This window comes from Hyaena hyaena, unplaced genomic scaffold, assembly GCF_003009895.1.
Source record: "Hyaena hyaena isolate Hyena2069 unplaced genomic scaffold, ASM300989v1 scaffold_18, whole genome shotgun sequence".
Taxonomy (NCBI): domain Eukaryota; kingdom Metazoa; phylum Chordata; class Mammalia; order Carnivora; family Hyaenidae; genus Hyaena; species Hyaena hyaena.
In genome coordinates this window covers 1,134,495-1,161,703 of record NW_024080649.1, presented here as the reverse complement: position 1 = coordinate 1,161,703, position 27,209 = coordinate 1,134,495, and the positions used below count along the sequence as shown (strand labels likewise).

Genomic DNA, 27,209 nt, shown 5'->3' with positions numbered 1-27,209 from the left:
TAAGAGCCAAGCAGACTTTATTTCTATTGCAGTCTCTGCTTGTCAGGATGTCTGGGCTTTTCCACCCTCCACCCTTCATGGTCGCCACAGCGTCAGCAGCTGTGGCCCACAGCCAACCTCACTGTCAAGGTTCAACGATGCTGCAGTCATAGCAGAAGTTGAAATTGGTGGGGGGCGGGGGGATGGGAGGCGGCTGCTCGGGAATGGGCACATTCTCCAGCTCCAACAACCGCAGCTTGGTCTCCATCGTCAACAGCTGTTCCAGGTCCAGCCGCGTCTGCTCACTGCCCATGGGACTGCCCAGCAGGGCGCTCAGCCCATCTGTCCACAGGTGGAACTGGGGACAGGGCCAGCTCCGTGAGGGTCTGCCCATCTCTTCCCCGGCCCATCTGCTCAACTCAGCTCAGCCTGGCCCAGGCACTCACCTCCCGTTTAGATGGGGCGATGAAGTTGAGGTATGCCTCCTCCTCCCCATGGTCATAGCTGACTGAGAAGGCTAACTCATAGAGATCCTGGGAAAGCCAGGGATCAGAAAGCACTGAGCAGGGAACAGGGCAGGGCAGATGCAGGTGGGAAGGAGCCCAGGCCTCCACTACACTCACCTTGTTCTGCTTCCCTGAGCCCTTCTCCCGGACATGAGGGCAGTCTTTGCCTGTTAGCAGTGCCTTGATATCAGCCACGGGGACTACAGGGAAAAGGCTGGGCTGATCACTGGGACCCAGGTGGTCCTGTGATATGGCCTGGGGAAAACAGGTGGCTGACCCTGACCCCTGACGCATTCTTACGCTGCTCAGGCAGATTTTCAGGGGTGGGTGGGCTGGAACCCTCCTCCACATCCCCATACTGCAGCACCTTGTGGTTAGGAGATAGGCAGCAGAACCACAGCTTGTCTGTGGGCAGAAAGGGAAGATGGAAGGAGTGACGAGAGGGGCCCTGACCCCAACCCAGCCACACTCTGCCCCTCCCCCCCAACTCAACCACCCTGGCGTCGCCGGCTGCTGATCTTCCGGAAGAGTGTCCCCTCACAGAGGCAGAGCAAACGCTGCTGGCGGATCAGGCCCATGAGCTCTGGCTTCAGCTTCTCCCGAAGCTCCCTGGTGGGTCAGGGAGGAGATGCTTGGTGACTGGGACTGACTTGGGTGGGGCAAGGCCTGTGGTGGAGCCGGGATTGGGACCCACTCCCATCAACTCACAGTATGGGAGGGGCCAGTGTGCCCTCCTGATGCAGCCGCTCTGTCTGTCTCAGCCGCAGCACCTCCCCATAGGGGAGTGCATTCACCTTGGTTCGGAAAAGCTCCAGGGAACTGGGCTTCAGGGCCAGCGTGCGGGCCAGCTGCTCCCGAACCACTTGCATGACCTGGGGCCACCAAGTTCAGCTCAGTGCTGTGCTCTGGACCCCTACTCAGAAGAGTCCCTGCCCTGGCTCAGGTCTCCTAGCTTCTACCCTACCTACCTTGTCAAAGTCCTCCTGGGTGGCCCGCATCTCCTTCCAGGTCTTATTAAGCAGCTGGATGCTCACACAGAAGAGCTCATGGAAACTCTGGTCTTGGCTGAAGAACATGGGTGAAAAATCCTGGGCTGTTTCGGAGCCTGGAGCAGGGGGGCAGGAGGGGCTCAGGGAGAAAGCGTGTGCAGCCCCTGGCCCTCTCTGCCCTTCCGTCCCCCGTTCCTGGACATGTTGTGCCCAGTCCCACTCACAGGGCTCCCCAATGCGGAGCAGCTCACACAGCAGCACAGTCAGCTGGATGCTGCTCCGGGCAAAGGGGCACTCATGCTTGTCTTCACGGCTGCTGTTCTCCAACACAAACTGTTGTTTGTGGCGTAGTGGAAACAGAGAATGGGATAGGAAGTTGCTAAGGCAATACGGACTCTGCTTCGGTGGTGTTCTGCCGTATCCCATCCACCCTATCACTGACCCGGCTGTAAGCACTAGGTGCATGTCTGGAGAAGTAAAGCATGTTGTCCAGGGCCAACACGCCGGGGGGCACTCGCTCTAGATCCTGTGCGGGGTTGCTGTTCTGGGGAAAGGGGGACAGACATCTCAGTAAGGACCCCAGGCCTCTGGAACAACAGCAGCCCTGGGTTGAGGCAGAGGTGGGGAGCTAGGTAGGGGTTGCTCACGGAGAAGCCCAGTTTTCGAAACTCGCGGGCACAGAGGGAACGGCGACGGTCAGCACTCAGCCCAGTCCCCAAAGACTCCCCCTCCGGATCAAAGGCAGCCTGGCGTAGGGCCTGCAGCTGCTCCCGTTGTTCCTGGGGTCATTGGAGTGGGGTAAGGGGGTGTCAGGATCATAGATTCAAGGCCATTTGCTGGCTGGCCCCAGCCATGCACACCCCAAAAGCACCCACCTGGCTGTAGGGGTCCAATGGCGTCCGCATGCGTGACTCTAGCAGCCCCAACATAAGGGCCTGCAGTACGTACAAATGATGAGCCATCTCATCTCCCAGTGGCGCTGCACTGTGGATGATGTTCTGGAGAACAGCCAGCCCATGGGTGTGAGCATGGGCTTACTGGGAGAGGGAAAGTGGGGAGGGGTCTACCTAGCCCAGTCCTTCCTACCTTATAGATGAACTGGCGAAGGTTTCTCTGCCACAGGTAGTCAAGCATGTGCTGTGTTGGGTGGGAAGGGGAGTTAGATGATTTAGGCCCACCATGAGCACCCATCCTGCAGTCCCAGGATACAGCACAGTGCCCACCAGCTCCTGCCCCCACATCCAGCCACCAGATGGGACACTCACCTTGCGTTCAGTAGAGCTGGCCCCCTGCAGCAAGGCTGTCAGCAAGGCCATAGCCTTGGTTTGTAGCTGCTGGTTCATCCTGGGGCAAGAAGAGGGCTCAGCTGGCTAGCCAAGGTCTCATTCCACTCCCCTCATCTGTATTCTGCCCTCACCCCCATACACTTACACCTGTAGGTGTACCAGCAGCCTATCCAGTGGCACCTCACTCTTGACCAGCTGGCCCAGGGCAGGGCTGCTCAAGGTCACACTCTCCAGCAGCCTGAGGGCCAGGGGCTGCACAGAGGCATCCATCAAGTTCATGTTCACATAGCATACCACCTGTAACAGGGGTAGAGGATTGTTAGCATTTCACCACCATGGAAGGCCAGATCTTGACCCTGCCCCTGCTGCCCCCAGAAGAGGCAACCCACCTTCCTAACAAAGGGGATGCTGAGCGTCTCCCAAGACACCATGCCATGTTCCATGAGCTCCAAGAAGGCCCTCAGTGCGAGGGCCAGCAATTCCCCTAAGCTGGGGGGACACATGGGGCTGAGCAGGACCAGACCAGGACCCCCAACCCCACCATGTCCACCACCCACAAGAGTCTTGTGCTCACTCATCCCCGTCTTCAATGATGGTGCCTAGTCTCTGAAGCCCATCACGGCTGATGACCTCCTGGGCAAAGGTCATGTCTGGGGCCAGCAAGACGAGGTGCTGCAGAGTTTCCCGGCGCCTGTCACGGCTCCCACACTGCAGCCCACCCAACAGGCGCTCAGCCTCAAGATCCTGGCAGGGATGGGAGAGGTGAGGAGGTTGGGTAGAAGAAATGGAGGTGTGGGGACTCAGATGTCCACTAGGTGGGGCACTGTGGAGCTGGAGTCTGGGCCTCCAGATCTGGGGCAGAGAGGAGAATGGGCAGAAAGGAGGCACAGAAGAACAGGAAAAGAGGGTGGGGTCAGGAAGGGCATTACTGGGGCAGTGCTGAGGCACAGGATGCTGCCATTCTTGATCTCTGTGCGGTTCTGGAGAAGATGGAAAGAAAGGGAGAGAAGTCAAAAAGGGCGCTGAGGATTGGTCAGTTGGGGATGTCAGTGAGGGAAGGTTTGAGTCCAGAAAAAATCACATTCCAGACAGTGGGATAAGTCTGAGTAATCAGGACCCGGTGGGCTTGCGGGGAGGTGGGGGGAATGTCACACAGTGGAACATGGGCCTGGCAGGGAGTGGAAGACTCACGTTCTCAGTGATGTACTTCCTATGCCCATCAGCAAACTGCAGGGCATAGCGTTCAGAGTGAGCCAAGCTCCACCTGCAGGCAGAGGAGGCTCAGTGAGGCAGGTAGGGGGTCCCCTGCCTTCTGCCCTCCCACTCCCATTCCCCTCCCCCGCCTGGGAAGTACAGTACCCTGTACTTACGCATCGCACACCTCCTTCAGCACGGCGGCCAGAGGCTTTGCCTGCAAGTGGAGAGGTCACTCATGGGGCAGCTGTGGGGAGGAGTTGGGGAGGAACCTGGGAGTTCCGGGGGAAGGGGGCGGCCCGGAGGTGAGTGGTGGGGTGAATGGAGGCCAGACAGGCTGAGTGACCTGGTCCAGCCGGATGAGTTGTGGGATGGCGTCACGCATCTGGACCGCGATCTTCACCACGTTCCTCGGGGGCGCCATGGTCCGGCTGGGAGGGGGCGCCTGTAGTTTCCAGACCGTCCAACCTCCGGCCGAGGGCGTGCCTGGTCTGGTCCCTCCGAGAACGAGGGCGTCTCTCTGTCCAAGGCCTGGACCCCCTGGCCCGCATTCAAGGGTCAGGATCGCTCCAGGACTGGCGTTGCGGCCTTCCCAAGGGAGCCAGACTAGTTCCGGGTTGGAGTCCCTGGGGTAGGCGCCCGCCCCGCCCCGCTGAGGTGGCCCCGCCCCGCCCCAAGGTGCGGCAGGTGGGGGCGGGGAGGGCAGGCTGCCAGAGCAGCCACACCTCCTTTTCCAGCAAGGTGACCCACCCGGTCCCACCACCTATCCAGCAGAATTCCAGGGAGGGGCCTTGAAAGAACCAGATCAGAGATAGCCTTAGGCATGGTCTTTATTCACTCGCACACTGTACAAATATTACAATTTCCTTTTGCTGCAAAAAGTATAAAAATAATCTTTATATAGGAATCCATTCGTTACTGCAAATCTTTCTAAATCTCTGGAAATGGCTCTAAATGAGGATAAATGAATAAACAAGGGTAGGGCAGGGGGAGGGAGGGAAGACCTACAGGGCAGGAGATTGGACCAATCCTCAGGGACTCACCTGCCCAGATTTCTAGCTAAAGACCTCTCTGTTCTTTCCTGTTAGCACTCCCCACCCCCAACCACACCTATAGGTTCTCAGGGCTAAGGGCCAGGCAGATGGGGGATACACACAGAGGTCCAAGGGGAGCTGCAGGTTCAGGGGGTGGGGAAAAGTGAAGGAGGCTCAGGTGGTGCCGGAAATCATCAGGCTCCACCCTAGGCTCCCCTCCTCTGGTTGGGAGGTGTTGGTTGGAACAGGGCAGTGGGGCTGGACAAGCTGCCCTATAGGGGTGATGACAGGTCTTCGGTTCTGCGCCACTGAGTGGTAGCTGAGCCTGGGCTCTGAGAGGGCATGAAGTGGGGGAAAGCCCCAGAAGAGGAGATGCACACATTGGCTCCATGGTGAAGGGGGATGAGCCCCTTTCCCCTACTTTCCTAGCACGGTACAGGTGTTCGTGCCGGAGTGGGAGTTGTGTTAGAATTGCAGTGAGGGAAGGCTGGGGAAGCCAGGAGTCTGTGGCTTTCAAGCTGTGTAGGGGTAGAATGGGGGATGTCCTCAGGCAGCCCCCAGGTCACACAGTCTGTATCCCAGCCACACGGGGCATGTCTCTGTCAGTCAGAGGTTGAGTACAGGCACGTCGAAGAGGTCACAGACACCTTCACTCTCGTCCAGGTTGTAGATGTAATCGTGGTCTCCAGGGGGTGGAGAAAGGCGGAGAAGGGGGGCAAACACTGCAGAGAGCACCACGCTGAGGCTCTGGGCCAAGGCCCCTCCCAGGAGCTGCCCAGCCCCCCGCTCACCCCCCATGCCCCACTTTCCTGGGCCACCCACCTTCTGAGGACATCAGCTCCTCCAGCAACTCTGAGCTCATGCATTCTGGGAAGGGAGAGTTGAGTTACACTCTGGCTCCTGCCTCTCTAACCACCAAAGCCCATGAAGGGAACCCTCCTAGCCACCCCTCAGGAACTTTACTCTTTGCCCAGGTACAAGGCACAATCAGAGGTCCTCAGAAGCATAAGAGCCATAAGACTGAATGAGCTGCCCCTTACCCCATGGAAGAATGCAGCCCTACCTCGTGTGGGATCGAAGATTTCTGACAGCTCTTTAGGGAGTTCCAGAACTGAAAGACAAGAAAGCCATGCTCAAGAGCCATTCGGGTCCCACCTAGCCTTCACCTTCCTCAGATCTTCTACCACCCATCTTGGGGGTCCACACAACTGAGGAGATGGAAGCCCTTCCCCAGGCATAGTTGGCATTGTCAGTCTCCTCAGTGCTGGGCTCAGGGTACTAAAGGCCCATCGTGGGTAACTGGTATAGCTCTTCTAACTCAGAAGTGCTGCAGAAGGGCAGCACACTGCCTCCCTTTATGGGTTCAGCAGGTATGCCCTGTCTGATGGAAGATACCCCACTCACCGCTGCCCTTGCTAAGCACCTGCTCAATGCCAGGTTCAGAGACCACACCCTGGGGACTAGGTCACTGGGCAGGGAAGGAGGCAGACACTTATAGGAGCTGGTGCTAAAGGGCGACAAATCTGCTACAAAGGTCTGACTGGGAGAATGCATGTGGGAAGCAGAGGAAAATGAAACTGGAGAGGAGTGCTGGGGCTGGTTCATGAGGATTTCATATACCAGGTGTAGGAACTCTGGTTTTATTCAGCAGGACTTAAGAAGCCATTAAAAGTACTTAGTAAACACAGAAATGACACAGTCAACCTGTGTTTCAGATAGATCCCTGTCAGTTGCGGTAAAGAGGATGCTGCTGAAAACTTTAGAATAGAGATAGCCAGTAGAGACCCTGAATATGGAGGATAAATAGAAGCCAATGATGGGAGATGTCTAGAACAAACTCAGCTAATGCAAGGTGCAGAGCGGGAAATGGAAATGGGAGTGACGTGCAGGTGTCAGGCCTGGGAGATTAGGGCCAATGGTAGAGTACACACAGAAGTAGAAAAGGCAAGTTTCGGGGTGCCTGGGTGGCTAGTGTCGGTTAAGCATCTGACTTCAACTCAGGTCATGATCTCGTGGTCTGTGGGTTCAAGCTCCCTGTCGGGCTCTGGGCTGACAGCTCAGAACCTGGAGCCTGCTTCAAATTCTGTGTCTCCCTCTCTCTCTACTCCTCCCACACTTGTGCTTTCTCTTTTCTTGTTTCAAAAAAAAAAAAAAAAAGGTTTCAGTTGAGGACACAGGAATGAAATGCCTCTTGAATGTGCAGAGGAAGGCAGGCAGACACAGGTGTGGAGTTCAGGCAAAAGATCTAGGCAAGGTGGAAGTTGGGGATTCATCTAACCCGAATAGGTCCCCTCCACAGGTATGGAAAGGGACAGAGATCTGGGAAGCATCAAAGTTTAAAGGAGTGCCAGAGAGAGGTCAGAAGAAGCCAGTAAGAGAGAAGAGTCAGAATTGGCATCATAAATACCAAAGACATAAAAAGTATAGACATGGAGTAAAAAAGCACCCGAACAAATTAGCCCAGAAACTGCTGAAGCTGGTAGTCAGGGCTAGGCAATTTCTCAAAGAGCAGCACTGCCATACCATGGGGTTGACTGCTGCAACCTGCAGGGGGCCTAGGAGACCAAGATATGAAATGGAATAGAGATCACTTGTTCAAGGAGTCCAGACAGAGAGGAGACAGTGAAGGGCACAGAGGAAACAAGAATAAAGTGTCATTTAACGAAAAGAAACTTAGCAGCATTTGTGGGCCAAGAAGAATGAATCCTGGAAGAAGCAAACACTCAGTCGCAAGATGGAGAGAAGACTCCAGCCAGATATCATCACCTCCTCTGGGAAGACATGGCCACCTTCGGAGACTGAGGGCCTTACCACAGCCCCTTCTCCAGGACAGCAGTTATGCCTTCGTGACACCTGAGTGCAAGGGGTGACAGGCAGGGCTTGAGAGGGACCCAGCAGTTCCATGGAAACCAGGAAGGGGAGCAAAGGGGCAGCATTGCCAAGCTGGAGACCAGGCTCCTCACTCAGCCTGGCAGAGCTCTGGTGTCAAGGCAAGGGTTGATGGCGGGGCTGACCCTCAGGCTGGCCAACTCTGGCTGAGGAGACAGAAGAGCTGGATTCCAGCCCCAATACTACTTCTGACCTAGGACTGGCTGAGGCTGGGCTCTCCCTACTCCTCAGGAGACAAGCACTCACCTCCTGTGGGGTCTGCCTTGATGGGCTCAAAGGAGGTAGAAGGGTTGGGTCCAGATGAGCTGCTATTGCTGCTGCTGCTGCTGCTGCTACTGTCCAGCAGGGCAGAGGACTGTAGCGGCCGGGTGTCCAGTGCTGCCAGGCCCAGTGGGAGGGAGCTGAGCTCACCATTGTCCTTGCTGTCAGTTCCAGGGCCGCCACTCACTACAACCAGATCCCCAGAACCCAGTCACTTGGGAGCAGGAAGTAAGATATTGAAGCTTTGTGCTAGACCCCAGTCAGGATGACGATGGCCCAAGGAGAGACAGACACTGTCAGTCACCCTGAGGAGATAACCTAGAAGTGAGCCACTAAAAGAGACAGGAGCTTGAGACCTCCAGGAGGAAGACTCACAGAAGACATGGCTGCTGTGACTACACTTTAAGAGGGGTGACCAGGGAAAATGGTGGATCTGGGGGAAAACTGTCACCACTAATACCCTTTCACACAGTCAGAGCTTCCCTATAAAAAGGACTCATAACCATAGCAAAGGGAGGTCAACCAGAGGCTAGGAAAAGGACAACCCCCACGAGGTCTTTTCCAATACTGAGTACACGTTTCGCAACACAGAGGTGTTGCCTTTTGGGCCCCAGAAATTACCCCATCACCAGCTGCCTGTTATACCTCACCTGTGATCTCAGTTGCTGGACCGGGCACCCCCTGGGCTTCGATAATGCCAGGGACAGGGGTGGGAGTGGTCACCTGGGGACTGCTTGGGCGTGAGGTGTCCTGGGGCTGGGCCAGGGTAGGCTTGGGCAGAGGCAGAGGGGTAGGGACAGCAGGTGGGCTCTGGAGCAGATCTTCGGGAGGCGGCACAGGCACTGCCACAGGCGGTGAGCTCCATGCCTCCTTGTTCACCAGCAGCACCTCAATAGGGCCACTCATACTCTTCAGGTGAATTTGGTACTTCTTCTGCCCATTGAGGCCCTGGAGGCGGGGTATGGAGGACAGGTAGAATTAAAAGCAGGTTTGGCTCCTGCCTGACCCTAGCTAGGGCGACAGTGTCCTCTTCCACCCTAGGCTGCCCGTCCTTTTAGATAACCCTAAGATCCAGGCGTCCCCCTACTTGCCCCACCCGGGACTTATCGGCCTTCACAGCCAGCACCCGCCCTCAATCAACCCAGCCTGCCTGGGCTCAGCACCCACCTCTGGGATGGGCACTTCGAGGCTGGTGCCCGATGGAGCCCGGATGGCCAGCAGAGTATCTCCTAGAATGACAAGGAGAATGGGTCAGTGCCCAAGGGCTCAATCTAATCTGAGAATGGGGGTGGCTATCCCTTGGAGCAAGAAAGGAAATCATGGTCTCTTAGGGAGACCACAATAGCTGCGGCAGAGAACTAAAGCTTTTCTCCTCCCAAGAGCCCAAGGGTCAATAATCATAAAATCTGGGTTCAAACATGTGTTTCAAAGGATTGCTGGCCTGGGCATCTCACTCCCTGATTGATGGGACTGCTCCCTAGAAGTTCTGGCCAAGGCCAATATTCCTTCCCCAAACCAGTCTAGGGGATGCAAAATGGAAAAGGAACTGTTCCTTTATCCATGATGCAACTAACTACAGGCTGAAAGTGAGCACCACCATCCCTGGATACAAGAATTTAAGAGCATACACACGTGCTCTCTCCCCCTTATGCTTCTGTCATGACTGAGAAGCCAAACCCAGGGAAAAGTGCAGATGGGGGCTGACCCAGGGACTCAACCCAGAATTCTTGTACACTTTCTGTATAGTTGGCCTCCACGGGGCCTCAGTGACCCTCAAACCCAGGATTTACCCTGTCTGGTTCCTTTTTGGGCAGGCCCAAGGAACCATCTTAAGAGACAAAACTCGCCTTTGGCATTGAGCCCACTGCTCAGGGCTGTGGCTCAGCCCAGCCCCACCCCCATTTCCCCCTACCCAGGCTCTGCTCACCAGCGAAGCATCTGCAGATGTCCTCATGAGTCACGTAGGCCAAGGTGTGGGGGTTAAGGAGAACGGCTGATGCCCTGCCTAAGGTGATAGATGGCAGACCACAGAGAAAACCCAAGTCTTTAGCAGAGCTCTGACATACATGCTCTCAGAGAAAGCCCTGGGGTCTACATGGGGAAAGATCACAGGACAAGACTGGTTGGGGAGGGGGTTTCAGGAGGGAGGCTGAAGCAGGGACCTGGCAAGGAACTGCAGGATCATCCTCCCAAGGTGGATAGTGCCTAGGGCACCACAGAGCAAACCCCGCTGGACTAAAGGGCCCCTCACCCACTCCCCGGGGACAGGGACCACCAGGAGGATATCAGCTGTTCTGCACATCTTCTGTGACATTCCGGATGCTCTGCTGCACCCACACCTTGTGCTTGTCCAGTTCTTGCTCTCGCTGTTGCAGCTCTTCGATCTCAGCCTTGAGCTCAATCAGCTTGTCCGCAATCTCCCGGGTATTGCAGCCAGGACCCACACCCCTGAGCCCAGGGAGCAAGGCTGAGAGGAGCCACCAGGAACTCTGGGTCCCATGGCCCATGCTCTCTCCTGTATCCTTCTCCCCACACCCCTGACATTTCTGAGTAGGAGATGCCATTGCCCTCCCAGATGCCCCCACTCACTTCCACTGGATGCTATTCTTGGATTTTTTCTCGATCAGCCCGATACCTTCCAGCACATTGGTGATGTCGTAAATCCGTCGCTTCTGGCGCACAGCAAGGGTGTCAGCTGCCTGGCAGACAGAACGGAGCGAAGGATACTTAGCCCTGCTCTCAGGTGTACCCCCAGCTATTTTGAGACTTGGTCTAGAAGGGATCTGAAAAAGGGGTGGCTTGAGTCCCAACCCTATTTCCCGGCACTACAACGGCTCAGGACCAAGGGGCAGGAAGAGGCCTGGTGCAGCCCGAAATGATGTTCGGGGGCTCTTCTCCCACCAACCGAGGAGGACCACGAGGACCAGCACTTGCAGCCCTGAGCCCGGCACATAGCTGACACCCAATGGCCTCGACTGAATGAATGAAACAACGCCCAGCCTCCCTCCTGTGAGAAAGCACACGGATGGAGGCCTGTTCTCTGAGAGCTCAGCTGCGCCACCTCAGGGATCCTTACTACCGGTCCAGGCCTGCCTGGTCCACTACCCTCCCTGCCGCCCCTTAGCCCAGGCCGCACCAGCTTGAGGTCAAGCACACCGTCCTTGGCCTCCTGAAGAAGCGACACGAACTTGGTGGTGAGAAGTCCCAAGCTCTTCTCGTGCCGGCTTGGGGTGCCCGGGGGCGGCGGCGCCTGCGGCCCGGCCTCCGCCATCGCGCCCGCCCGCCGCCTCCCTTCAGCCAGGCCAGGCCAGGCCGGCGCCGCCGCCACTTCCGCTTCCGTTCCTGGCCACCAGGCCGCCGGCGCCAGCGTCGCTGTTTCCGCTTCCGCTCCGCGCTCTCCCAGGGAATCTGGCGCAATTCCTCTCAGTGGACACGGCAGCAAAACTTCGGGGACCATCAACAAATGTCCAACCGCCGAAGAGTACGAAAACAACCCGGGGATCCCGAAGGAGAGGATAGGTGGCAGAGGGAGGTGGAAAAAGTCGATGGGCAGCCCTGGCAGTAGAGAATGGAGAGCCACCAGAACGTCCCGGTGGCTACCCTGTCCCCATTTCAGGAGAGGAGACCACGCTGCCCTATGAACCCAGTGTGTTTCCCCAAACTTGCTCCTAGAAGCTGCACTACTGTGTGGGTTTATTCACCTTATTCCTGTCCCTCACTTCCTGCCAAACAGCAAGCACTAACTACATCTAGCTTGCCCACTTGTCTCCATTCTCACTCCCCTTCCCTGATCCCAGCCTCATCTTTCTCTGGTCCACACTGCAGTGCTCAGAGGCCATGAAATTACAACCATTTTTCTGCCAATGCAAACATGCTTACCTTTGCATACATATATAGGTAAGGCACTTAGAACAGCTCCTGGCAAGTAGAAAGGATTATGTGTTGGCCAACACCATTTTGTTATGTTTGATATCATTATTTATTTTCATTTATTTTAAGTCAAGATCTCTGAGAAGCTAACTGTGAGACAGGCCTGCAGGGAAGTTTAGAGTAAGACCTGCAGATTGGGCAGAGGGGGGAATTAAATTGTGATGCAGTTATATAGAGGCCTCAGGCCATCCTACTAGGAGCACTGAAACTGGGGTGGCTCTTCCAAGGTGGTCTATGTCCAGATAAGGGTACCAGGACTTTGTGTCCTAACATTTGAGAAAGAGACTCAACTATGACACCTCAGCAATCTACATTCCTGGCAGCTAGGGCAACAGGTGGCTTTGTCCTGAAGGGTGGCTTTGGGTGGTAATCAGCTTCCACAAATTATTACTACCCTGTGGTCCTCTCCATGGCCCCCTTTAACTTTCAAGACAAATACAACTTTCATAGCCCTTCTAGCTCTCTCTCACCACCACCCATCACAAACCTTCCTCACAACAGCCTGTAGCTTCTCAGTCCTCTGCAGAGGTGCAACCCTCCTCTGAGGGGCCATCGACACAGTTTTCCTACAGTGATGCTGTCCGCACCTGTATTTGCACACCCTCCTCTCCACCCCTGTTTGTGGCCCTCTAGTTCACGTCTGTGTCCTGAGCACTGAGAGGTCCTGTTTGGGCTGGTCAGGACTCAATGATTACAGGGAGTACACCCCCCTCCCCCCAAGGAAGTGGTACCCAGCCGTCCCCACCCCATCCCACAATGCAGATACTCTTTCCTGTTGGGAATAAAGGGCCAGACTCAGCTTCCTTCCTTTCAGGCATTTGGCCTTGGGGAGGGAGGGGGCTTGGAAGGAGGAGGGTGCTCCTGGGCCAGTAGTGGGACAGAGGCTTCCTTAGGGAGAAGAATTTTGCCGCTTGCCAAGGTGTGGGCTGGAACCACCAAGGCCTCTTGAGACAGTGAAGAGAATACCCAGCTCTGATCTGAGGACTGGGGGAGAGTGCCATCCTCAAGGCCAAGACTATTTTCAGAGGAGAAAGAACTGGATGCCTGGCCAACCGTGGTGAGTTCCATATCAAACTGTCCTCTGCAATTCAAAGCAGAAGCTGGGGCCAGCAGAGGCCTGTGCCTACCCTGCCTCGCTTGGCACCTGCAGGGGCAAAACTGAGAAACCGAGCAGGCAAAAGCTTCCTGCTTTTGGTGCCTCCCCATCACACCCACCTCCCTTTCATTTTCTGAGGGGGCTGGGCAAGAACCTCCCTCCTCCTTCTCAGAGGGGCCTAGACTGAGACTGGAGCTCAAAGGAGAATCCACTCTTCCTACCTCATCTCTAGTGCCACCAGGGAATGCCATGGACTCAGCAACCAAGGACGAAATGCAGCCCTCACTTCCCCCTGGTATGAGTCCTTCTGGGTGGGCTAAGGGAGGGACGGTGGCCGGAAAGATGGGAATGTCAGGGTTGGAGCCTCCTTGCCAGGTCTGCCTGGAGCTCCATAGGGCAGCAAGAGGAATAGATTGGACTGCCCTAGGGGACAAGCTGAGAAGTAGGAAGGGGAGCAGGTTTGGGCCACTTCCTGTAGGCCCTGCCCAGCTGATGAGGCTGCCCAGGCTCTTCCTGCCCAGGGCCTGAGTGGCCAGAGCAAGAGAAGGCGGAGCAGCTGGCCAGAGGAGCAGCACTCAAATGGGCCTCAGGCATCTTCTACCGGCCAGAGCAGCTGGCCAGGCTGGGCCAGTACCGCAGCCGTGAAGTTCAACGTACCTCTTCCCTGGAAGCACGCATTAAGGTGGGCATTGGTCAGGGGGCAGGAGAGCTGGGATGGGCTGCAGGACTGGCTAGGCCTCACTGGCTGTCTCCTCCCCACAGTCGGTGGTGCAGTCCTACCTGGAGGGCGTGAAGACTGGTGTGTGGCAGCTGGCCCAGGCGTTTGAGGCTGTGCAGGGAACCCGTGAGGCCCTGGGCCAGGCCCGCGGGTTGCTCCAAGGTATGGCAGAGGCCACGCAGACCCTACAACCACTGCGAGAACAGGTTGCACAGCACAAGCAACTGCAGGTCCTGTCTCAGCTGCTGCCCCGGCTGCGGGCAGGTGAGTGTGCAGGGGCCCCAGGCCTCTGCCCACCAATAGTTAGTCAATAAACACCCATCACTGATCAAGGGGCTGGGGCATTAGTGGGAGAAAGCATGGAGGGGCACAGCAGGGACCTCCTAGAGACTAACTCGGGCCTCAAATGGGATATGAAGCAGGATACAAATTAGCTTATTCTGGGATTCTCAAGTATAGGTTGTGTGAGTCAGAACTGAGACCCAGTCAAGTGGCCCTGGCCACCCTGGTTGCTAATTTTTTGCAATACTTCCTTAACAGAGTGAGTAAATAGCCATCAGCATGGCCTCCTGAGTTCCTCCCTGCCTTGCTTCCAGGATCCCTCACGTCCTCTTGTTCCATCAGCTCAGGGATTTACACCTGCCCTACCAGGCCTCTAGGCCCTTCCCTGGGTCCTTTCAGATTGGTCAGTGCTCTGCTGTACTGGTTATTAAACATTTTACACACCACTCCAGCCCTAGGGCCTCAGCAGCCACTGTTGTACCCATTGCACAGGTGGGAAGGTTGAGACTCAGGGCTGTTTCATCTTCTCCCCGCTTAGTGCCAGCTGCGGTGGCCCACACACAGACCCTGATTGGTGCCCAGCGGCTCTTGGAGGCATATGTGTGTCTTCGGGAGCTGGAGCAGCTGCAAGAGGAGACGTGGGCACCTCTGGGGGGCCTGGAGTTGCCGGTCTTCGAGGGGCTGGGCCCTCTAGCTGAGGCTCTGGGCCAGGCTGTGGAGGCGGCTGCGGGGGTAGCAGGGCAGCTGGCCCGGGAGGACCCAGCCTTGCTGGTGGCTGCTGTGCGTGTGGCAGAGGTGGATGCTGGGCACACAACCTCCCTGGAGCTGCCCCCCCGGGACTGGCGGCGGCGCTGTCTGCAGGCACTGCAGGAGGGCCTGGAGAGGACCCACTTTGGGACACCTCTGCTGCTTGAACCAGGGGCCCTGGCAGGGTGGCTGGAGGCTCTGCGGGTGGCTCTACCAGCTGAATTGGCCATAGCTGAAGCACTAGTAGCACCCTGCTGCCCACCACACTACCAGGTGGTCCGGCTGTGGGCCCACACCCTGCACAGTGGACTGCGTCGCTGCCTGCAGCAACTGCTGGAAGGGCCTGCCCTAGGAGCTGCTGATGCCTTCACCTTACTGCGCTGGACACTGCATGTGTACCTGGGGTCAGTACCCCTGGGGCAATGGGAAGTGGGCGGATCAGAGGCTGGGGGCTCAGAGTGACACTGGGCTACCCACCTCCAGGCCAGAAATGATGGGGAGCCTGGAGTTGGGGCCTGAGGCTGACGTGTCTCAGCTGGAGCCCCTCCTGACCCCAGAGAACATTGAACAGCTGGAGGCAACATTCGTGACCCAAATCCAGGTGAGTAGTTGGGGCCCAGGTACAGAGAAGCTCTGGCACCAGCTGGGGACCTGTATCTGTAGAGTTGCATGTCTACTTGTCTCTAGCAGCATCAGTGCCTTGCTACAGCAGTATCCTGCTGCCCTTTGCCCCTTCCCCCAGGTTAATGTGGCCCAGTGGCTGCAGAAGGCACTGGATGGGGAGGTAGCTGAGTGGAACCGAGAGCAGGAACCTGGCACAGACTCCTCTGGCTTCTACCACTCACCTATGCCAGCCATAGTGCTGCAGGTGGGTAGGAAGAGACGAGGCAGGTGGGAAGCCCCCATAGGGAAAGGGGAGAATAGCAGGACTAGGACTGATGCTGATGGCCACCCATTTCTGCCTTTAGATCCTGGAAGAGAACATTCGGGTGACCAGCATGGTCAGTGAGTCACTGCAGCGGCGGGTGCACATCATGGCACTATCAGAACTGGGCACATTCCTGAGGAGGTCTGCCAAGGCTTTGACCGGCTCGCAACCCCTAGCTCTGCTCCTGGGGCAGCCTAAAGGGGCTCTGAATGAATAAGTCACACCAGTGGGAAAGGGCTTCTTCAAAACAGGGTTTTGGGTCTCTTGGAGGTGGGGCTGGAGTACCAGGGACTCAGGTTGTGGGGGCACCAGAGTGATAGGTACAGGAACTATCTTTGCCTTTTGCAGCTTTAGTGATGCTCTGATCCGATTCTCCCGAGACCACATCAGGGGTGAAGTAATGGCTCCTCATTATGTGCCCTACCTACTGGCCACCCTCAACTACCAGTCAGCACTCAGGTACTAGGAGGCCCCCACAGAACTCCTGATTGAACTCCAATTAGGTATGGACCCAGTCCACACTAAACCATTAGAAATTTTGGACTCACTTAGCCCTGGAAATCCAGTCCTAGTTCTACTAATTGCTGTGTGACCTTGCATGAGTTACCTAATCTCTCTGAATTTTGTTCTCATCAGTATCATGTGGGTAATAATGGTACGTTCTGAGAATCACATAAGATCAACAGATGTGAAGTACCTACCACAGTGCCTGCCTGGCACATAGTATCATATCAAGGCCCTACTCTGTGCCACATAATAATGGCTGAGTTTGCAGCTGTGAACAAAATAAACAAACAAAAATTCCCTTTCTCCTAGGTCTTATGTCCTTTGAGGTGGGGGCAGAGAGGACAAACAAGTTAATGATGATTTTTATTCACTCCTAAGGCTCCCCTTACCCAAACAGAAACCAAAAGACATCATTTGCTCAAAGTTACACTGAGAACCCAGTTCTGGCTGGGTTTCTTCTAGCTCTCTGAGCCTACCACTCCCAGCTTCAGTCCAAGGCCCAGATCTTCGGTAGTGCCCCTCCCTCCACAAACTTGCGCCAGTAGGTGGCGTCGGAGTGGCTAGACAATGGAGGGCCTTGAGGGCCTTGGCCTTGGTCCTGAAGCCATAACCTTTGGTCGGTCCAGCTCCTCCGTGTCCGTCCTGCAACCCGGTGGGGCGGCTTCAGGAGCCTTGGCCCCGGTGGAGGCAGCGCTGGACGAGTTGCAGAGGAGGATCTGCCGCCTGGTGTTGGAGGCGCTGCTGGCGGAGCTCCAGGTAAGACTTCAGGTCGGGATGAGGGTGGGAGGAGGAGATACAGCATATATGTGCAAGTATTCCTCTGCTGGGGAAATGCTAGGTCCGTACGTTCCTCCAGCCCCGTCTCTGCCTCACCCGACCCCACCCAGCCCCTGTTCGAAGCTCTGCCCTCGCGTCGGTGGTTGTCGAGCCCAGAGCTGCTGGACAATGTATGCGAGCGGACGGCAAGCTTCTGCCAGGATTTCAGGCGAGTACGGAATCCTGCGATCCAGGTGCGCTTAAGGGAAAGGCTGGGAAGTGGGGAAGCGCCCATCGGAAAGGCGTCTTGGACCCATTGCGTTCTCTGCAGCTGCTTCTGGCTGAGGCGGAGCGTACGGTGGTACTGCAGTACCTACGTGCGTTGATGCAGGGCCGCCTAGTGTGCCGAGGAGCCGAGGAGAGGACCCAGGCGGCCGAGCGTCTGCAGCACGATGCAGCCCAGCTTCGGGAACTTTTCCTTGGTTTGGTGAGAGCTCCTTAGGCGAGCAGATGGGCGGGAGTCTCAGTGGGTGGGTTGGAGTCGAAGGCGGGCTCGAGACCTACTCCTGGGTGCTCAGGGCCTGGAGGAGAGTTATCAGTGCGCGCCAGTGCTCCTCGCTCTCCGGGATCTGCTGAACCTCCGTGACCCTATGCTGCTCGGCCTCGAGGTGGCAGGCCTGCGACAAAAATTTCCCGACGTGAGGTGCGAAGACTGGTGCTGGTGGGGGGACAGGGAGGAGGAGCGGGGCAGAGCTGACACGCACCTCTTTGGTGTCCCGGTAGCGAGGATCACGTCTCAGCCCTCTTGGACCTGCGCGGGGATGTGTCCCGAGAGCAGCGCCTGGCCGCACTCAGCTCCCTGCAGGCCGGCCCGCAGCCCTCGCCCTCTGCGGGTCGTCGAGCACTCTTCAGCCTCGTGCCAGTACCTACCCCTGCACTGTCCTCCTGCCTTCCCTCCGGGCCCTGTGCCTGACGCCAGGCTACCCTCGGAATACAGCCACTGCCCCGTCGCCTGAATTGTGTATTGGGGAAGGGGGATGAAATAAAAGTGTGAAGATTAGGGGGTCCACGTTCAGTGAAACGCCTAAGGTATTCTGGCTCCAGTCCTGATATGGGCTTCACCTCAGCTGTCCCGGCATCAGCCCTGTATGGACTGCATTCCCAAGTACGGGAGCTTCTGCCTCTGTACGCGGACTGCACACCCACTTACCCGCGCCTGCGCAGTGAGCTCCTGTCTCCCGGCCCTGGCTCGGAAGGCAGTGTAGCACTTGAAGTCCTGAACTCTGCCTAGGCCCTCGTGGACGGGGCGGGTTTAAGACAACGCCGCGCCCAGGGGCGTGACCTGGTGGCGGACACCGCCCCCTCTGCTTTGCCGGGTCCCACCCCAAGCGGTGTTCTCCCGTGCCCGCCGCCGCCCGCCGAGATTGACGCGAATACGCGCGCCTTCGTGTGAGCGTGCGCGCGCCCAAGTGCGTGCGTCGCCAGCGTCGGCTCCCGCGGGCTGGGCGGCTGGCGATTGGTGTTACGGAGCCGGAACGGCGGTGGCGAGAAAAGGAGCGAACAGGTGGGGGCGCGGTACGCGGACGGAACCCCCCACCCCCGAGAGGCCGCGAAGCCATGCGACTCGACCCCTACTCATCTGACCGGGAACCCCCACTCCATTGTCCTCTGGCTCCGCCCTCGATTGGCCACGCCCTTTGCCCCATCTTCCGCCACTTATTGGCTGCGGGTCACGCCCCTCCTCCATCTCTCCGTCCCTATTGGCTCCTCTTCCACGTTACTCTTTCCCGGCGGTTTTTTATTGGTGCAGGCCACACCCTCTCATTTGTCACTGGACTCCGCCTTCTGTCTGGGCCCCTCCCCAGCCATCTTTCATTCATTCTGCATGTAGTGCTAGGTGCTTGGGACATGGGGGTCAATAAGACCCATCTCTGCCCTCAGGGAGCTAAGGGGGAGGTGGGGGGACACAGACGTAGGCTCCGACGGTGACAGCTTAGGGTGGTAAAGAAGCCGTCTAGACACTGGGAGCCTCCAAGACGTCAGGAAGGCTTCCCGGAGGAGGTGAGGCCTAAACCGAACCCTGAGGAATGGTTAGGAGTTTGCTACAAAGAGACATTGGGAGGGCATTCTTGGCAGAACTGAGACATGAAAGAAGCAGGCATCTTCTTGGTAATTGCGAAGAGCTAGGTCGAATGAAAGAAGGTATGGGGGAGATGAAAGGAACTGATCCAGGTAGAGGCCTAGAGACCAGTGAGGAGTCCAGAAAAGTGTACAATTAGTTGAGAAGAGTGAAGCCTGAGGCCTGAAATTTTTTCAAACATCTGGTCACTAAGCAGAATGGAGGGAGGTAGGGCTGGGGGATCAGATCTCTATAAGGAAACGAAGTATGTGGAAGGAATTATTCCAGTTCCACAAAGGAGAAGAGCTCTTGGGTTCCTCTCGTTTATTGAGTAACTGCTCTGGGTCAGATACTATTCTGGGTTCTGAGGACACAGCCGTGAACATTCGAAAGGAGAAGGGAAATAACTAATAATGACATGTACTATACTTCAGATGGTGACAACTGCTTCAGAAAATAATATGGGAAAGTGAAGATTGTGGTGGAGAAGGAAGAAGAGGTTTACTATTTTACAGACAGAGTTAGGGAGACTTGCCTAACAACATATTTGTGCAGAGATCTGAAGAACGTAGGAGAATGTGCCCTGTAGTTATATGAGGGGGAAGCATTCTAGACAGGGGACATGTTCAGTTTGAGATGCCTGTTGTACATTCAAGTAAAGATTTTGACTTGAGAACTGGCAACGTCAGTATGAAGTTTATAGAAGTTTAGGCTGATGTTTTTGAAACCATGAAAGTGGATGAGATCACCCTTGAGAGTAAGCATAAATGGAGAAGAGAGAAGTTTTCATAGAAGTTTCCAAGCCCTGAGGCATTACAACATTAAGAGATCAGGAAGATAGGAATAACAGCAAGGAAGACGAAGAACAAACAGCCAGTGAGGTAGGAGAATATGTTTCAGTGTATTTGGGAAGCCAAGTAGAGAACATGTTTCCAAGATGAAATGATTAATTATGTCAAGTGCGCTGATCAATATGTGACCATTGATGACCTTGGTCAGATCAGTTTCAATGGAGGGTGGGGAGTGAAACGTAAGAGAAAACAGGAAAGGAGTCAGAGACTGCATGCAGATGACTTGGGGTGTTGTGCTGCAATAAGGAGCAGCTGGAGGGAGATGCATTAGGGCTGGGAGAGTGTGGGGTCAAGTGAGGGTTTGCTTTTGATTTTTTTTTTTTTTTACAAATAGTTTATTGTCAAATTAGTTTCCACATAACACTCAGTGCTCATCCCCACAAGTGTCCTCCTCCATGCCCATCTCTCCCTCCCCCCACATCCATCAGTCCTCAGTTTTTGTCAGCATTCAAGAGTCTCTCATGGTTTGCCTCTCTCCCTTTCCCCCACCATTTCCGCCCTTCTTCTCCCCCTTGTTCCTCCGTCAAGTTCCTCCTAATCCTCCTATACGTGCAAACATATGATATTTGTCCTTCTCTGCCTGACTTATTTCACTCAGCATAACACCCTCAAGGTCCATCCATGTTGCTACACATGGCCAGATTTCATTGTTTCTCATTGCCGTGTAGTATTCCATGGTATAGATAAACCACATCTTCTTGATCCATTCATCTGTTGATGGACACTTAGGCTCTTTCCATGTTTTAGCTATTGTGGAGAGTGCTGCTATGAACATTGGGGTCCATGTGCTCCTATGCCTCAGCATTTCTGTATCCCTTGGGTAAATTCCTAGCAGTGCTATTGCTGGGTCATAGGGGAGTTCTATTGTTAGTTTCCTGAGGAACCTCCACACTGTTTTCCAGAGGGGCTGTACCAGTTTACATTCCCACCAACAGTGTAGGAGGGTGCCCGTTTCTCCACATCCTCGCCAGCATCTAGAGTTCTCTGATTTGCTCATTTTAGCCACGCTGACTGGTGTGAGGTGGTATCTCAGTGTGGTTTTGATTTGTATTTCCCTGATGAGGAGGGATGCTGAGCATCGTTGCTTTTGATTTTTAAAGACAGAAATAACAGCATGTGTTTATGCTGATGGAAAGAATCCAGTAGGGGGGAAGAGATTGACGATGTCCGAGAAATGCTGGAATTCTGTTCCTGAACAGGCGAGGGAGTTCAGTCACACTTTCAGGGAGAGACTGGATTGTTCTGAGCCCTAGTACAGAGTCAGAAGTCCCAGCACTGGCCTTGGATGACCACTAGAAAGAGGCCTCTAAGAGGAGACAGACTGGGTACTGGCTTGAGTTTGCTAAAGTCTCCCTCTGCTCCCCAAAAGCTAATTCTAATTTGGATTTGAACAGATAACCCAGAGGAAAGAGAGCATTCCAGGTGGAGAGACTAATATAAGCAAGGAGCAGGCAGGCATCCAAACTGTGACTGAGGCCAGCTGGGCTGGAGGAAGTGGTGGAGCCAGGTGGGAGGGGAGGGATGAGACTGAGAAAAGGCCATAGATGGAAGGCAGGTAGAAGGTGGTGAGAGCCCCTCATCCATCATCCCAGCAGCTGAGGCTATATTGTCCTAGCTCCCAGCTTGGGTGGGTGTTGAGTGCAGGAGTTAAAACCACGAGTAGGGGCTCAGGCCTTGTTCTCAGCAGCTCATAGGCTAAGGGGGTTCCAGTGACCACCATCTAGGTGGGTGTATAAATTCTGCCTCCTGCCTTCCCCCAGTCCAGCTTCCTTAGGTGAGCCTGCTGGAAGGCATGGACACTGGGATGGGGGTGAGGGAGGGGGTAGCCACCCAGACTCCTGGTGGCAAGACCCTGAGCCCACTAAGCACTCAGCATGGGCAGTATGCAGCACAGGTCTGCTGATTCTCAGGCCACAACCACTCATACTGGCCTCCATATGCCCTTCTTTGTCCCCAGAAGTCGACAGTGTGGGGAGTTGGAGTGACTCGGCTGGATGTGACCCCCAGGACAGAATGGTGCTGGACTCAGGGGCTCAGGTGTATGAGCAGGCACCCCCAAGCCCACCAGCCAGTCCCTCATCCTTGGGCCATAGGCTGAAGCCCTCAGTCCGAGATGGGACACTGCTGTACCCCTGGCCTCGGTCCCTGGCCTTGCCCTTGGCCTTGCCCCTGGCTCTGTCAGTCCCCTCAGCCCTGCGGCCCCATCCTGAGCTGCAGCGCTTCTCAGAGCTGCACTTGGGCCACCGTGGCCACATGCGTCGCAGTGAGAGCACCTATACTGTAAATACTACTGGCCGGCGGGGGAGTGGCACCCAGGGTCGGGCCCCACCTGCACCACGGGGCCGGGACCCAGGTGGGGGCACCCTGAGGTCTGCAGCCTCCCTTCCTCATATTGCTAAGAGTCGAAAGGATGCAGGCCGTGGTGCCAGCAAGAGCCCTTGCATGTTGGTGGCCTTGCGGCCAACTAACATGGACCGTGAGCGGGACAAGTTCTTCCAGTCCCACTACACCTACAACCCACAGTTCGAATACCAGGAGCCTATGCCCACGGCTGTGCTGGAGAAGTACTGTGAGGCTTCTGGACAGTTCATCCATCAGGTCAGTCTAGCCTGCCCACCTCACTCTGCCCCTGACCACCCAAGAGGCCTGGTCTGACCAGCCATTGCAACCCTTTGTGCAGGCAGTTGGCATCATTGAAGCTGTCCTGGAGAAGTTTGGTACCTATGAACACTTTGAAGCTGCAACTGGAGGCCAGCTGCTGACCAAGTGCCAGATCTGGTCCATTGTGCGCAAATACATGCAGAAGGAGGGCTGTGTTGGGGAGGTGAGCTAGCCCTGTCTCCCAGGCCCCTTTGTGTCCCAAACCAGGCTGCTGAGTGGGCGAAACCAGGCCCAGCTCCACACCTGGCCAGCTAGTGACCCCAGCCAAGCCCCTCCCCCTGCCCCAGTAAAGTGAGAGCTGGCTCTGAGCAAAGGTGGTAAAGGCTGGGTGCCCTGGCCAGGTGTGTGGCCTCACTGTCCTTTGGCCTCAGCGTGCCCACCTGCATACTGGCCTCAGGGCTGGTAGCCATGGCTTAGGTCACTACCACCTGCAGGTTGTTGTGCAGCTGAGTGAGAACCTGCTGTCCCAGGCAGTGATGATGGTGGAGAACAGCCGACCAACGTTGGCCATCAACCTGACCGGAGCCCGCCAGTATTGGTTGGAGGGCATGCTGCGGCACGAGATAGGTCAGGGTGTGGGTAGGTGGGTGGGTGGGTAGGATGAGAGGGCGCTGGGATGGGGTAGGGGGCAGTGAGGGGCCCCAGTAACCCCACCCCCTCTCTTTCTTCCCCTTCCTTCCGGAGGACGGGCCCTTTCCCTTCGTGAGCAGCTACCTACTCCCTCTGGCTCACAGAGGTAGGCCAGAACATGCCTGCCCACTCTCTGGGCTCACCCTCATCTCTTGCTCCCTTTGGGTATCTTTTATCCCTCTGCTTTCTCTCTGATTTCCCTTGACAGTGGGGACAAGGTTGCTGAGGCCTGGACAGGCCAGAGGGAGTGCCCTGAGGGTCCCACTAGCCCAGCCAACACGGAGGCCCTCCAGGGTGGGTGGAAGGCCAGATCCTAGGAATGGAATTGGTTGAGGACACAAAGTCGGGTTTTAGGAGGAGATAGGCTGAGCTGAAATGGAGAGCATGGGACACTAATTACCATTCCTTTCTGTCTCTGTCTCCTCATCAAGAAATCTGTAGCTCTGGGCAAAAGGTGTTTTTCACTGGGGTCATCAGCATGACTTTCAACATGACATGGGCATGCAGGGTGTGGGGCCTGGAGTGGGGGGTGTTGGGAGTTCCTGCTCCTTTCTGGTGGGGGGTGGGGAGCATGGGGAGGCAGTGTGAGTTTGGGAGAGTTGTTTGTGTGTGTAGCCCTGGATGGGTGGGGAGGATTCTTGTGTGTGGGACTGAGTCTTTGGGTGCAAGTTCACCTGAGGAGGGTCTTCCCGCTGCCTGGGGTTGGGTGATTATGCATTTATCTGGGGCAGGGAATGGGGATAGGGAGAACTTGCTTGAGAGCCTGAGTTTAGGAGCTGGAGTATATGTGAGTCACCATCACTGGCTAGAGGTCTTGCAGGATGTAGCAGGACACAGGTTGGTCCCCTGGATGTCCCACCCAGTACTGCCTTCCCCTCGCCTTCCCTGCAGGCACTCACTACCTGCGGGGAGTGAACAACGCCCGGCAGCCATGGCACAGCGCTGAGGGCCGCCAGCAGTATGGTCTGCGGCCAGCGAACCCCACGGAGGAGGGTTTGGCCAGCCTGCACAGCGTGCTCTTCCGCAAGCAGCCCTTTCTGTGGCGTGCAGCTCTGCTCTACTACACCATCCACCGCGCCTCACGCATGTCCTTCCGCCAGCTCTTCCAGGACCTGGCGCGCTATGTACAGGATGCTGATGTGCGCTGGGAGTACTGCGTGCGCGCCAAGCGTGGGCAGACTGACACCTCGCTGCCCGGTGGGCGCCCGCGCCGCGTTGGGGGTTCCTGAAGGAGGCCCGGGGGTGCCGGGTGGGGGGCAGTGCCTTGAGCAGGGGCAAGGAGGGTGGGCTTCCGGCCCAGGGGCTTACAGCCCTCCCTTGCCCACAGGCTGCTTCAGCAAGGATCAGGTGTACCTGGATGGCATCGTGCGCATTCTGAGGCACCGCCAGACCATCGATTTCCCACTGCTGACTTCACTGGGCAAGGTGAGGGGCCACGGACCTCTAGAGAGTCCAGCCAGCTCTCCTTGTCACTGCATTGTTCCCTGGGCCTCTGTTGGGTCCTCGACTGAGGACTCGGTGCCAAGCTTCTCTGGTGGGGGGACCTGGGTGGAGGTGAACAAAAGAAGTGACAACCTGGCAGCCAAAAGTAGGTACTTGGCCTAAACTTCAGGTGTGTGTGTAGATGCTGCATCTCAAAGGAGGTGAGCATTCAGGCCAGGGGAGCAGTCAGGAAGGTCTGGGGAAGGGGACTGGAGAAGTCTCTGGCTCTGAGTTTCTGTGGCAGGCTGAGGAAGATGGACTTCCATCTGAAGCAATGGGGAATCAGTAGGGCTTTAAGCAGAGAAATGTCACTTTTACTTTAGAAGGCTCCGTGTGGATGTTAGATGGGAGGTGGATTGGAGAGAGAAGCCTAAGGAGTGTAGGGGGAGGAGGAAGCCGCCTATCCAATCACTCCTGAAGAATTGATGGTGGTCTGGCCTAACCTGACACTAGCCATGCAGAGGGAGGAACAAGCCAGGGAGAGCTCTTCAGAGAATGGAATCCCTCTAACTCAAAGACCACCCTGAGTTGGAGGGTGACGTATTCCAGGTCCCTTCCCTTGAGCTGACCGAGAGAACTTTGTGGAAGGTGGAACTGGCATAAGCTGGCACCCAGGAGTTCAGCATTGGGTGTGGGGTCTGAGGTGTCTGAGGCAGCTTGATACCTGGGTTTGTAGATGAGGGGAGAAGCTGGGCTGGAGACAAGAGTGGGGCTGTGGGGCACAGATGGTACAAAGTATTGGGAGAGAGACAAACATACCCAGCACTGAACCTCAGGGTATATAACCTTGGGAGTGGATCCAGAGGGGAGAGAGAGGCATTCCAGAAGCAGAGGGCAATGAGCCATTTGTAGAGAGCTAGGACCCGCTACCTGAAAGCCATGTCACTCTGGCTACCACTGAGGCTCAGCTTCTTTCCTGCAGGTATCCTATGAGGATGTAGACCACCTGCGGCCCCATGGGGTGCTGGACAATACCCGGGTGCCCCACTTCATGCAGGACTTGGCGCGCTACCGGCAGCAGCTGGAGCACATCATGGCCACCAACCGGCTGGATGAAGCTGAACTGGGCCGCCTGTTGCCTGACTGATGCTGGTTAAGGGCTATAGGCAGAGGCCCTGGACAGAAGGCTCCAGATCAGCCCCCCAAATATGAAGCTGGCTGCTCTTTGCTTCCATGGCCTAGGTGTTTCTTGGGGAACTGGGAGGGCAGGAGCATCCCAGGAGGTAGGAGTGGCATCAGAGGGTTTGTGCCCCTTGCTAGCCTCACTGGGGCCTAGGGACCAGCAGCAGCATGTCAGGCAAACTGAGTCTGCCCTCCTACCTCTAGCTCTCTCTTGAGCAGTAGGGAAGCCTGAGGGCAGGAGGGAAGCTGAGCATGATGGGGATGGGGGGTGGTTTGGGAGTAGAAACTTGTTCTTGCATGAGATGGCTTTGGGTGTCTGCATACTCCAGTCTCTCCCTTCCCCCACCTGGCCCCTTGGTGCTCCTTCAGCTTTCATGCTGTCTACCTCTCACTGGGTCCTGGTGGGGATCTCCCTTCTCCTGGGGTGACAGCCTCAGCCTGAGGGCCTGGCTTTCACACAGACTCAAAGGGCAGGGATCCTGGTGGTAGAGACCCAGCTGGGCTGGGGTGTGCTTTCCAGCATTTTGCCTCTCCCACTGGTCATGTATTTATTCCCTATTTATGTGCTCTGCACCCTGGGTCCTGGGAGGCAGCAGCTTCTGAAGGTTTGGTGGAGGGAACAGAGCTCCTCTGGAAGGCACCAACTGTTCCTAGCCCCACTCTCATCTCCCCTCCCCTCCCCCCCACCCAGGTCTTCAGGGCTTGTGAGTCAAGCCCAAGAGCTTACCTGGCCCTGCCCCTAAACCCGTCCGTTGGCCTGTGCTATTCCTGTCTTTGCCCATACCCTCACAGCTGGCCTCTGGCAGAGGGTGGCATTGCCTGGCAGCAGTCACACTCTGCCTGAGGGGCAAGCCCCTAGCTATCGTCCTAAGTCTGAGTCCCTCCTGGACCAGGAGAGGTGTAGAGGTGGTTGTTGCTTCCACTTTTACCTCAGACTCAACTGTGTGACATTGACCCATTCTCACTCCCACCCTTGCCCTGGGATTTCCCATCTGTAAAACTCAGAAATGCAGTTGGAAAGTCCTTATTCGTTTAGTCAGTGAATATGTGTAGATCACCTCTGTATGCCAGTTACTGGTCAGAGCCCTCACAGAGCTCCCAGTCCAGAGAGAAGCCAGACAATTAAAACAACAATTACAATGAAGTGTGTGGGCTCTGTCTACCCAAGATCCCTTCTTCTTCCTCTCTCCTAATCTCACTTCCCAGGGCTGTGATCTCTAGCCTGTCCTAGTAGAGAGAAAT

At 56.1% G+C, this 27,209-nt stretch overlaps 4 protein-coding genes across 17 annotated transcripts; 2 read left to right on the top strand and 2 right to left on the bottom strand.

The window, feature by feature from the left end:
* ELMO3 (engulfment and cell motility 3) lies at nt 1–4,546 on the bottom strand. Of its 3 annotated transcripts, XM_039223640.1 has the most exons (20): nt 4,301–4,546; nt 4,131–4,171; nt 3,952–4,024; nt 3,690–3,740; nt 3,335–3,504; nt 3,150–3,249; nt 2,906–3,057; nt 2,740–2,818; nt 2,561–2,611; nt 2,350–2,472; nt 2,122–2,253; nt 1,917–2,018; nt 1,699–1,807; nt 1,454–1,590; nt 1,194–1,357; nt 982–1,094; nt 786–890; nt 603–685; nt 426–512; nt 1–337 (listed from the first exon to the last, which is right to left on the bottom strand). In XM_039223640.1, exons 1-20 carry the CDS (start codon nt 4,376–4,378, stop codon nt 125–127), a joined length of 2,163 nt encoding a protein of 720 aa, XP_039079571.1. In that variant the 5' UTR covers nt 4,379–4,546; the 3' UTR covers nt 1–124. The 3 variants fall into 3 exon arrangements, with proteins under 3 accessions (XP_039079571.1, XP_039079575.1, XP_039079580.1); XM_039223644.1 differs by lacking the exon at nt 3,690–3,740; XM_039223649.1 differs by lacking the exons at nt 3,150–3,249; nt 3,690–3,740; nt 3,952–4,024; nt 4,131–4,171; nt 4,301–4,546 and having other exon boundaries at nt 3,335–3,421.
* Nucleotides 4,547–4,766: 220 nt separating this feature from the next.
* Nucleotides 4,767–11,471, bottom strand: E2F4 (E2F transcription factor 4). The gene is made up of 10 exons (XM_039223136.1): nt 11,275–11,471; nt 10,728–10,837; nt 10,425–10,586; nt 10,066–10,109; nt 9,306–9,367; nt 8,789–9,086; nt 8,124–8,324; nt 6,052–6,099; nt 5,811–5,855; nt 4,767–5,710 (listed from the first exon to the last, which is right to left on the bottom strand). The coding sequence occupies exons 1-10, from the start codon at nt 11,407–11,409 to the stop codon at nt 5,595–5,597; spliced, it is 1,221 nt and encodes a 406-aa protein (XP_039079067.1). The 5' UTR covers nt 11,410–11,471; the 3' UTR covers nt 4,767–5,594.
* A 127-nt stretch (nt 11,472–11,598) lies between these two features.
* On the top strand, nt 11,599–18,177 carry EXOC3L1 (exocyst complex component 3 like 1). Of its 9 annotated transcripts, none has more exons than XM_039223049.1 (14): nt 11,599–11,619; nt 12,962–13,125; nt 13,397–13,459; nt 13,671–13,846; nt 13,927–14,146; nt 14,703–15,315; nt 15,395–15,512; nt 15,654–15,779; nt 15,880–15,980; nt 16,188–16,298; nt 16,973–17,102; nt 17,185–17,589; nt 17,681–17,805; nt 17,886–18,177. In XM_039223049.1, the coding sequence occupies exons 3-14, from the start codon at nt 13,414–13,416 to the stop codon at nt 18,073–18,075; spliced, it is 2,361 nt and encodes a 786-aa protein (XP_039078980.1). In that variant the 5' UTR covers nt 11,599–11,619; nt 12,962–13,125; nt 13,397–13,413; the 3' UTR covers nt 18,076–18,177. The 9 variants fall into 9 exon arrangements, with proteins under 9 accessions (XP_039078980.1, XP_039078998.1, XP_039078992.1 ...); XM_039223067.1 differs by lacking the exon at nt 11,599–11,619 and having other exon boundaries at nt 12,915–13,125; nt 13,686–13,846; nt 17,234–17,356; nt 17,434–17,589; XM_039223061.1 differs by lacking the exon at nt 11,599–11,619 and having other exon boundaries at nt 12,915–13,125; nt 17,234–17,356; nt 17,434–17,589.
* A 400-nt stretch (nt 18,178–18,577) lies between these two features.
* Nucleotides 18,578–27,100, top strand: KIAA0895L (KIAA0895 like). Of its 4 annotated transcripts, none has more exons than XM_039223093.1 (7): nt 18,578–18,666; nt 22,030–22,670; nt 22,753–22,896; nt 23,168–23,300; nt 24,255–24,560; nt 24,691–24,788; nt 25,768–27,100. In XM_039223093.1, exons 2-7 carry the CDS (start codon nt 22,086–22,088, stop codon nt 25,930–25,932), a joined length of 1,431 nt encoding a protein of 476 aa, XP_039079024.1. In that variant the 5' UTR covers nt 18,578–18,666; nt 22,030–22,085; the 3' UTR covers nt 25,933–27,100. The 4 variants fall into 4 exon arrangements, with proteins under 4 accessions (XP_039079024.1, XP_039079021.1, XP_039079020.1 ...); XM_039223090.1 differs by lacking the exon at nt 18,578–18,666 and adding an exon at nt 18,960–19,163; XM_039223089.1 differs by lacking the exon at nt 18,578–18,666 and adding an exon at nt 19,189–19,304.
* Nucleotides 27,101–27,209: the final 109 nt, after the last annotated feature.

Excerpts from the sequence above, each read along its gene's own strand:
- EXOC3L1 (XM_039223049.1), top strand. The coding sequence starts at position 13,414 with ATGGACTCAGCAACCAAGGACGAAATGCAGCCCTCACTTCCCCCTG. Across the intron at positions 14,147-14,702 it reads GCTGCCCCGGCTGCGGGCAG|TGCCAGCTGCGGTGGCCCAC; the intron begins GTGAGTGTGCAG and ends CTCCCCGCTTAG. Across the intron at positions 15,780-15,879 it reads TGCCAGCCATAGTGCTGCAG|ATCCTGGAAGAGAACATTCG; the intron begins GTGGGTAGGAAG and ends TTCTGCCTTTAG.
- KIAA0895L (XM_039223089.1), top strand. The coding sequence starts at position 19,190 with ATGGTTAGGAGTTTGCTACAAAGAGACATTGGGAGGGCATTCTTGGCA. Across the intron at positions 19,305-22,029 it reads GCTAGGTCGAATGAAAGAAG|AAGTCGACAGTGTGGGGAGT; the intron begins GTATGGGGGAGA and ends CTTTGTCCCCAG. Across the intron at positions 22,897-23,167 it reads AGGAGGGCTGTGTTGGGGAG|GTTGTTGTGCAGCTGAGTGA; the intron begins GTGAGCTAGCCC and ends TACCACCTGCAG.
- ELMO3 (XM_039223640.1), bottom strand. The coding sequence starts at position 4,378 with ATGGCGCCCCCGAGGAACGTGGTGAAGATCGCGGTCCAGATGCGTGAC. Across the intron at positions 891-981 it reads CAGCAGCCGGCGACGCCAGG|ACAAGCTGTGGTTCTGCTGC; the intron begins GTGGTTGAGTTG and ends TTCTGCCCACAG. Across the intron at positions 513-602 it reads GCTCAGGGAAGCAGAACAAG|GATCTCTATGAGTTAGCCTT; the intron begins GTGAGTGTAGTG and ends TGGCTTTCCCAG.
- E2F4 (XM_039223136.1), bottom strand. The coding sequence starts at position 11,409 with ATGGCGGAGGCCGGGCCGCAGGCGCCGCCGCCCCCGGGCACCCCAAGC. Across the intron at positions 6,100-8,123 it reads CAAGGCAGACCCCACAGGAG|TTCTGGAACTCCCTAAAGAG; the intron begins GTGAGTGCTTGT and ends CTTGTCTTTCAG. Across the intron at positions 5,856-6,051 it reads AATCTTCGATCCCACACGAG|AATGCATGAGCTCAGAGTTG; the intron begins GTAGGGCTGCAT and ends CTCCCTTCCCAG.